This window comes from Eptesicus fuscus, chromosome 7, assembly GCF_027574615.1.
Source record: "Eptesicus fuscus isolate TK198812 chromosome 7, DD_ASM_mEF_20220401, whole genome shotgun sequence".
NCBI classification, from domain to species: Eukaryota; Metazoa; Chordata; class Mammalia; order Chiroptera; family Vespertilionidae; genus Eptesicus; species Eptesicus fuscus.
Window position 1 is genome coordinate 45,684,685 of NC_072479.1, and position 9,793 is coordinate 45,694,477.

Below are 9,793 nucleotides of genomic sequence, written 5' to 3' on the forward strand. Positions count from 1 at the left end.
GTCTATTTAAAAGCTTTGGCCTGGAATATTAAGCAATATGCAATCAATCTGGACGTAAAAGTGAGCTTTCTCTAATTTAAAATGCAGTACAAACACTTATTTTTGGAAGAAGTGGCTAAATTCTAATACAGGGTGGGAAACGTCCGGCCGGCGAAGTCATTTGGTCTGTCCCTGCCAAGGCATTAGGGGTGAACTAATTAAATGTTTGATCAAATACAGCAGGCTAATTTTTAAAAAATCTTTTTTGTTGAAAGTATTACATAAGTCCCCCTTTTCCCCCCATCGACCCCTTCTAGCCCGTCCCGGCCCCCTACCCTAGGCCTTTACCACATTATAGTCTGTGTCCACGGGAGGATGATTCGGTGTAAGGGAATCCATTAGTACTGTGTGAACGTGAGAGCTAGAGGTCGATCTGAGCTCCTTACCTGGCGGCAGAGTCACTCGTTGGGCTAAAATGTCAGACGGCCGCCGCCGTGCGTGCTCGGGAAGCCGGCCTGCCCGGCGCTACAACCTCGACCCGGACGCTTCCGCATTCCTCAACTTCCGCTTCGGAACTGCTGGGGAGGAGCCAGGCTCCAAGGCCTGCGGGCCACCAAGCGCCGGAAGCGCGTCAGCGTTCAACTTCAGAAGACCCCGCCTCTGGAGGCGGTTCCTGGACATTCGGCTCCCAGCGTGCAACGCGCCAGGGGGCGGGGCGGTGTGAGCGGCGGCCCGGAAGGCGGAAGTGCTGAGCTTCCGGTCGTCTTGAGCGTGTGCGCTGTAAGTGGTGAACCTGTGGAGGTAAGTGGGTGTCCAGTGGGACGTGGGGCTCCATTCTGCCTCTCGTAGAGAAACGCGCCTGCAGTCTCGTCCATCTCTGGGCAAGCTGAGATGCAAGCCGCTCTTGAGGGCAGGGGCCTCTCGTCTCGGCGGCCCTCGGGCATCTCGGTGTTCTGGGCGAACTGGAGTCCTTCGTCGTTCCGTCTCCCTCGGGTTAACCTCGGCCCTCAAGACTGTTTAACGAAACCCTTCTATCCCCGCTGCATACAGGTTTTGGGTTGTTATTCACAAGGTAAAAGCCTGAGTTTGTGATTGCTGGCATCCAAAGAAATGTTACCCCACTAGTCATTAATTCAACAAGTCTATGTGCAAAGAGTTATGTATTGGGGGATCCAACGGTGAAAAAGACCTACTTAGTCCCTGCCCAATGGAGTTCACAGTCCATCGGGGGTGACAGAAAATAAACTCAATTTCAGACTGTAACACATCTTAAAAAGGAAGGAAAAGGATGATACAGAAGATACAAGGAGGGGAGCTAACAGGGTCAGAGAAGTCCTTTCTCAGGTAATGAAGTGAAGGAGCAAGTCTTGAGAAGATCAGTTCTCAGGCACAGGAAAGCACATGTAAGGGTACTGATGTGGACATAGTTTGGACTTTTTCCCACCCAAACCATGTCATAATGATTTATAAAACTGCATTATGGATGTATAATTAACACAATAAACTTCATATGTTTAAAGTGTGTGATATAACCTTTCATATGTGTATGCAAATATAAATCCAGCACAATTAAGATGATGTTATAAATCACTCTCAAAACTATCCTTAAAAACTCTTTATAATCATTTCCTTCCCACCTCTCATCACATCCCCACTGTCCCTGCATTGTCACCAATTGGGCTTTTTTCAGATGCAATTGGGGGTGAAATGGAACATGAGGAGAGAAAGTTGAAGGAAGCAGGAGTCAGGTCACAAATAACCTTGTAGATCTTGAAGATAGGAGGTAGAAAGTCATTAAGGAAAGGCAATCATGTGCTCTAAGTTGTGTGTGTTTTTAATTTTATTTTTAGTTCATTTTAGAGAGGAAGGGGTGGAGGAGAGTAACATCAATGTGAGAGAGAAACTTCGATTGGTTGCCTCCTGCACACACCCCAACAAGGGATCAAATCCAAAACCTGGATATGTGCCCTGACTGGGACTCGAACCCACCACCTTTTGGTATACGGGATGGTGCTCCAGCTATTTGAGCCACACTGGACAGGGCTGCTCTAAGTTTTTAAAAGCTCACTAACCACCTTGTGGACGATTTAGGGCTGGGAATAAGGGATGGAGAGAAAGCAACAGTGGAATTGGACTTTAAGATAGCTAGATTGACTTTAAGGAGTGGATAATGATGACTTGGGTGGGTGTCCTGTAGGATTGAGTGAAATCAGAATTCAGTTAAAAGAGATATTTATAAAAGCTTTTTGTGATTTGTAAGTTGTTGCCTAAATGTAAGGTGATGATGCTCTTTGCATTTTGGGGGAAATTAAATTTTTGCATCTTGTATGGAAACTCTGGGAACTTTCAGAATTGGCTTGCCTTATAGCTAGTGACCAAGGGGAGTTTGATTTGGTGTTCTTAATTATTTAATGGCTGTAAATGGCCATGTTGATCCTCACATAAGTTGCACATTAAGCCATCATAAGTCATGAACAGAGTAAAGAGTTTTACCTTCCATTTGTTTATGTTTTATAGAGATACCTTTTGATTTGGTTTCCCCAACATTTTCCCCTTTTTGATGGTACATATTTACGTTTTTAATATGTATCTTTTGTTCACTTTCCAGATAAAATATGGCTAAAAGTTTACGGAGTAAGTGGAAAAGGAAGATGCGTGCTGAAAAGAGAAAAAAGAATGCCCCAAAGGAGCTTAGCAGACTTAAAAGTATTCTTAAAGTAGATACTGATGTTTTAATGAAAGATGTTCATGAGATAGCAACTGTGGTGGTCCCCAAACATACTGAAGAGAAAACCCAGTGTGTGGTGAAAGATGACAAAGGTGAGTTAAAAAAATATTCTGTCAGTTTTCTTTTGTCCTTTTTTCCTGTCTTCCATTCACTCCCATACATGCATCGCGACAACCCTGCCATGCCCACATTATTCTCTGAAGGTTTATAGTGCTGCTAGAGATTCTATGCTAAACTATTTTATAGCCAGTTCATATGAATAGGCACATTTGGGGATATGCAGAGTGGGCCTTTGATGTTTATACAATAACCCAAATGTCTCAGAAATAGACAGTGCTATAGGCGTAGGCAAACCTAGACATCCTCGTTGGAAGGTACACAATTCAGTCAGGGACGAGGCAGGACAAAAGGAGATCTTTCTTCATTTTACCCTTTACAAGAACTAGTTCCCATTCTAAGAGTCCCCTGCACTTATATTATCCTGAAAATTCATAAAGTTTCCCTGTATTTGATTTGGACAGATTTTAGAGACCTCTCTGTCTTAATCATAGTCTAAAATTGGAGGCTGTATATTATAGTTTTGATACAGGAAAGGACTCATTGGTTTTCACATGGTTAATATACTACTTTGACAACAAATTAAATTAAGCACTCACAATACCTAGGGTCAAAATAGAAGTGTATTTATGTGGTGTACAGTGGTCAAGGAAAAGAACAGCATTCTTTAACTTTCTAATCCTAGAAGTTTCCTTTCCCATTCTTCACAATGTCTCCCCATTTAGTAATCTACCTGTTTTCAGTATGGTTCCTCATCTCTGCTTTCAAGGTCATGTTTCCCCTTCCACTCCTTCATCTACCCACTTAATTTCTTAAGCCACAAACCTCATAGTTACCCTTGATCCCTCTTTCCTTTTTCTCCCACATCTAAACAATTAGCACATCTTGAGTATCTTCAAAATACAACAGGAACCTATTCATTCTTCTCATGTATGCTTTCACTTTAAGTGACCACTATCTCTCGACTGAATTATGATAGTAGCCTTTTTACTTCTCTCTTCAGCTCTTGTTCCCTTCTGATTCATTTCAGCCTATCAATCAGTGTGATCTTTTTAGAATATAAGTCAAGTTTTATTTTCATGCTTAAAACACCACATTGTCTTTTCATGTGCTTACCAGAGTCCACCATGTCTTACTAAATCTGATTCTGGTAGAGAGAGGTACAGAACCTCACTTTAAAAAACTGCTTACCACAGGCTGAAGTTTGCTCTGTTATTCTCCTCTCAAAAGAACATTGTAAACTCCATGAGTGCAGGGAGGTTATTTGGACCTCTGTGTCCCTAGATCTAGAATAGCACCTAAAATAATCATTCATCAACTAGTTATTCCAGGTACTATGGAAACAATGAATATTAGAGAAAAGGTCTCTATTCTAGTAGATTTGCCATTGTTTTAGAGACGAAAGAAAGTAAACCAGATAAGTGAATGTCAGGTGGTAGAAATCATGGAAGACCTTGTGTACCTTGGTCAGTTCCCAGGGAGGGCCATTCTGGGCATGTCCTTCACAATAAGTAAGGTTGATGGTGGATGTACCACAGCATGGTTGCACTGAGCTTCCTGCTAAGTCTTCTGTTAGTAGAGCTGGATTTCTGCGTGTTACCTGGATAGAAAAGTGTGGTAGCGCTGAGATATATCCAGTCATTCTCTATTTTCTCTCCATCTCTGTCATCTAAAGCCTGCTGCTTACTGCTACTCCTCTTCCTACTTCCCAGCATTAGAAGTGGCCATTCATTCTGAATCAGCTCATTTACTTCTGAGGCCTGTCCATTAGAAGTGTGGGTCAGCTGTCTTATTTAGCTCAAGAAGGCACTTAATTTAAGAAATGTTCTTGTAACTCACTCAGAACCATATACTTACTCCTAACGCAGTAACTCAAATTCATACATCCTAAATGGTTCCTGTTTAACCATTACTATTCAAAAGAAGGACAGTCATGACAACATTCTTTAGAAAGTTTTTTAGTGACTAAAAAAGTGACGTCTCTTTCCTCCCAAATACTTGTCTTTCACAGTAGTAGGAACACTTGGCAGCATGTGTGTGACTCCATTGAAAGTGTTGTTAGGGGTTTTAGCGTTAGTCAAATGAGGGATTTGTGTTTTCTTTTGTAGTTTCAGACCACTTTCACTACTGATGTTCTCACTGCATTAAAATGCTTTTATGCAGGGTTGATTTTTCATTCGTGAGTATTAATAGCTTTTCCATTTTTTTATTCAGATGACATGAAAATGGAGACTGACATTAAGAGAAATAAAAAGAGTCTTCTAGACCAGCATGGACAGTACCCCATATGGATGAACCAGAGGCAAAGAAAAAGGCTGAAGGCAAAGCGAGAAAAAGGAAAGGGGAAAAGCAAAGCAAAAGCAGTGAAGGCAGCTAAGGGTTTGGCCTGGTAGACTTTTGAAAACTTGAAAAGTGCCCCATGGGACAGACCTTCGATTAGAATGTACACACCTATTTCAGCTTCTATCAGATGAAAACCTTGTTTCCATTTTTTAACTGGGCCTTTTTCTTCAAACCCAACATAACATCTCAAATTTGTTTTAGGAATTTGAATAAAATATTTCCTTCGATGAATGAAAGCTATACTTATATTTTAATTGGATGCTATCTGATATACAGGGATTGGATTATCAGACATCAAAATTCTATCAAATATGTGATTGTGGTGTTTGGTATTAGTAAAGATAAGTGATATTATACTAACTCAGATTAAAGAAGACTAATTATATAGTGTTATTTTAAAATGTAATGTCAGTGGATCTTATAAGAAGTATTTGTTTGGAGTTTTGAATTTGTATAATTCATAATGAAAGGTATATTGTTTAGATCGTGAATATCTTTTCTTTCATGTATCCTTAAGATATTCTGGTAGTGGAGAAGTCCAGATTCTTTTTTTAAATTTTTAGATAGACTATTAACATGTACTAGTTAATATGACCCATCTTTTAAGGAGATTAGAATATCCTGGAAACTAGCTTAATGTTTATCAGTTTTTATATTATGTAGCCTAATATAATGCAACATTTCCAAGAGTATATTTCTTAGAATCTATTTTTCCAGATGTGTGGTGAAAAAATACATTTTGTAGTCACATCAGTTTGGGAAGTGCTACATGCTTGAATATACATGGAAAGTATTTGCTCAGCATTATTTTGTAGAGATCTAGCGATAAAGAAACTTGTTTAGCTTTGACTTGTTGAAACTAGTATTCAGAAAAATAGAATATACTGTTGGAAATGTTTGTATAATGAAATAATTTTTGTTGGCTCTGTCTTGCTACAGTTTACTAATTTCACTCTTATTTAAGTTTACTCTTATTTTTTATTTTTAGTTGTGTTAATCCTCACCCCAGGATATTTTTTCTGTTGATTTTTAGAGAGAGTGGAAGGGAGGGAGGTGGGAGAGAGAAAGAAACATTAATGTGAGAGACACATCCATTGGTTGCCTCCCACACAGGGATTGAACCTGCAACCTAGGTATATGCCCATGACTGGAATCAAACCCATAACCCTTTGGTGCACAGGCCCATGCTCTAACCACTGACCAACACTGGCCAGGGCTAAGTTTACTTTTAGTTAAGCCATTTAAACTTAGCATTCCCCCAGCCCTGGCCAGTCAGGGTGCATGTGGGAGGCAACCAGTCAATGTGTTTCTCACATCGATGTTTCTTTCTCTCTCTCTCTGTCTCTTCCCCCCTCTACCTCCTTTCTCCGCTCTTTGAAAAGCAATAGAAAAAATATCCTCGGGTGAAGTTTAACAAAAAATAAAATAAAATAAACTTAGCGTTCCCTCTGAAATTTCACTGTAAATATATTAACCATCACCATATATTCACTGGAACAACAAATAATTTGAGTGCCTACTGTGTGCCAGAGTCTTTTCCAGGTGCTAGGGGCACAGGGAACAATACAAGGTGTCTGCCTTTATGGATGTCTACTCAGAAGAGGCTGTTAACTTCAGAAGAAAACTAAATTAAAAGTGAAATCTATTAGAATAAGGTCACTTAGTCATCAGGAGACAAATTTTATGCCAGGCAAACTGCTAGGTTGGGATACAATCCTATATAATAAAGAGGTAATATGCAAATTGACCGTCAATACCCTCGCACAAATGGCCACCACAAGATGACTGGCAGGGGAGGGCAATTGTGGGCGACCAGGCCAGCAGGGGAGGGCAGTTGGGGGGGGACCAGGCTGGCAGGGGAGGGAGGGCAGTTGGGGGCAACTGGGCCTACAGGGGATGGCAGGGGCAACCAGGCCAGCAGGGGAGGGCAGTTAGGGGCAATCGGGCCAGCAGGAGAACAGTTAGGTGTTGATCAGGCTGGCAGGGGAGTGGTTAGGGGCAATCAGGCAGGCAGGCAGGTGAGCGGTTGGGAGCCAGCAGTCCCGGATTGTGAGAGGGATGTCTGAGGGGTCCCAGATTGGAGAGGGTACAGTCTGGGCTGAGGGACACTCCCCCCCCCCCCCCCCCCCAGTGCACAAATTTCGTGCACCAGACCTCTAGTATAGAGATAATTGGGACATGACCCAAATCTTTTAGTAGTTTTGAATCTATAAAACTGAATGCCAGTAAAATCTTAAAAATTATTTTACGTAATAGACTTTTCTCAATTTACTCAGTGTTAGTTCACCAAAAAGTTAGTGGATAATTTTTAAATACTTAAAATAAGTTTTCTCAAAGAATCTAATAGAAGATTTAAGCCCTAGCCGGTTTGGCTCAGTGGATAGAACGTCGGCCTGCAGACTGAAGCGTCCCAGGTTCGATTCCAGTCAAGGGCACATGCCCAGGTTGTGGGCTTAATCCCCAGTAGGGGGCGTGCAGGAGGCAGCCAATCAATCATTCTCTCTCATTGATGTTTCCCTCTCCCTCTCTGAAATCAGTAAAAATATATTTAGAGGAAAAAAAATGAGTTGGAAAATAAATGTCATTCATGGCCTTTTTTGCCTTTCGGTATAGTTATGAACAACAAATAGAGTTTGTGAGGAAAAGGTAAATAAATGTTTATTCATGAAATAAAAAGTTGCTAACATCCTAAATATACTAGCTAAACTATTTACCTTTTTTTTCTATTAGGAATTGTCTGTATCAGTGATGTTACCCATTTAGTGCTTATTTATATTTTGGCAACATTGTCGGGTATTGTTTTATTGGATTTTGCCCAAGAGTCCAGTGCCCAAGATACGTTTTCTGTTGCCGATAACCTCTAATCTGACTCCAGTGGTAGTTGCTTTGAGCATTCATCCAGGGCCTCATAATGATGTAGGTATGTTCACTTAATTTTGTCCAGTCCTGAAGTTTGTGCAGTTAGGATTTAACAAGTTAACAAAATAAAAAATCAAACACCGTTGTCAATAACTTATTTGAGAAACATGTCCTCAAGTGTCCTATAGCTTCTGGAAAGGATATTAAAAAGAAATGGTCTCGCACTAGGTTGAGATGGGTTGCCAAAGCACTGAGTTGGTGGACTGCACTGCCAGCAAGATTTACCCCCTCCAAATTTTGGCAGAAAATTTAGACTGGCATTCAAAAATGAGTATAGGGTATGATCACTCTTGTTGCTTTATATTTAAAGATTATAATTAAGAAGTATAGCCCCAGCCAGGTGGCTCAGATGGTTGGAGCATTGTCTTGTACACCAAAAATGTTGTAGGTTGGATTCCTGGTCAGGACACATTCATAGGTTGTGGGTTCCATCCCTGGTCGGGGTACATACAGGAGGCAACCAATTGATGTTTCTCTCTTGCATGGATGTTTCTCCCTCTCTCTCTCTAAAAAAATAATCAATGAAAATATGCCCTCAGGTGAGGATTAAAAAAATTAAAAAGAAATATAGCAACGTCCCTACATCTTTTAAATGAGTAAAATATTTTTTCGAAAATTTGTCATCTTTTCATTTGACTCATGTTTGCCAGGGAATTGCTGTAAAACCACCAGATGGAGCTCAAGCTAAGCACCAAATCATTTTTGGAATTAGGATGAGTGGGCTCAATCACATTCTGAATTGAATGTAACATTTTATTTTTGTTTTTTTAATTTAATTTAAAATTAATTTAAAATAAGGATAATCAAAATTGCTTTCATTTATTGGTTGCTTCATATATCAGGACTTAGTCTAAATTATTTAATCCTAAACTCTTCAATCACAGTATTAACTCATCCTCCCAGCAATCTATGAGTTGGGTACTCATGGGAAAACTGAAGTACACAGGTCCTATGGCTAAACCCGGAAGAACTGGGATTCAAGTTCAGGCTCCAGAGCCTACAATCTTACAATGCTATTCAGCCTCTAAAGGATGTACAAGCTTACTAGGAAAGAAAGGTAGTTTTAGGATAGAGTACCTGTTTTTGGTCCAAACCATGATGCAAGCTTGGGATCAGATAAAGAGCAGGTTTTAGCAGAGAAATGGTTTATAGAACCCTTCTCAAATCTCTGGGCCTAGCCCAGACTGGAGTTCCCTTGGTAGCACTCCCTTAGTATGGGCTGACCCAGTCACAAAGGTGAAGCCCAAGGTCAGTGGTGTGCAAGCTACTAAACAGAGAAGAAATGCGAACTACAGTTGAAACTCTTAAGGTAGAGTCAAGTAGTGGTTTTGACCACTTCTTTTTATTTCTAATGCCACATGGATGTAGATACATCCCCCCCCCCACTAGTTCACATGTTGTCTAGCATAAACATGTAGCAAATATATTTATTTATTAGAAAATTTGTATATGTTCAGAATTTGAATCAATATTAAGATAGGATTTTTAGGAGTTGGGGAACTAAAAACTGGCTGACTTGATTTGAATATCTGAAATGGACTGTGTAATGATGGTGAAGGGCGGTGGTATATGGTTTAGACTAGTGAAGTGCTAGCCACACAATAAGGTAAATGGGAGAAAACTAAAGAGACTTAAAAGAATTGCCAAATTTATAAATACTGCTATTGAGATGAAGATGTTGGGCTGTTAACTAGCTAAGTGACTGACTTCTGATGCCACTTGGCATAGTGATTCAAATTCATGTTAGGTACAAAATAGAATTCTTTC

At 40.3% G+C, this 9,793-nt stretch overlaps 1 protein-coding gene across 2 annotated transcripts; it reads left to right on the top strand.

Annotated features, from left to right (window-relative positions):
- Positions 1–696: 696 nt before the first annotated feature.
- On the top strand, positions 697–5,406 carry LLPH (LLP homolog, long-term synaptic facilitation factor). 2 transcript variants are annotated; one of them, XM_008148756.3, is made up of 3 exons: positions 697–780; positions 2,588–2,799; positions 4,979–5,406. In XM_008148756.3, exons 2-3 carry the CDS (start codon positions 2,595–2,597, stop codon positions 5,155–5,157), a joined length of 384 nt encoding a protein of 127 aa, XP_008146978.2. In that variant the 5' UTR covers positions 697–780; positions 2,588–2,594; the 3' UTR covers positions 5,158–5,406. The 2 variants fall into 2 exon arrangements, with proteins under 2 accessions (XP_008146978.2, XP_054574861.1); XM_054718886.1 differs by having other exon boundaries at positions 706–1,051.
- The last annotated feature ends 4,387 nt before the right edge of the window (positions 5,407–9,793 follow it).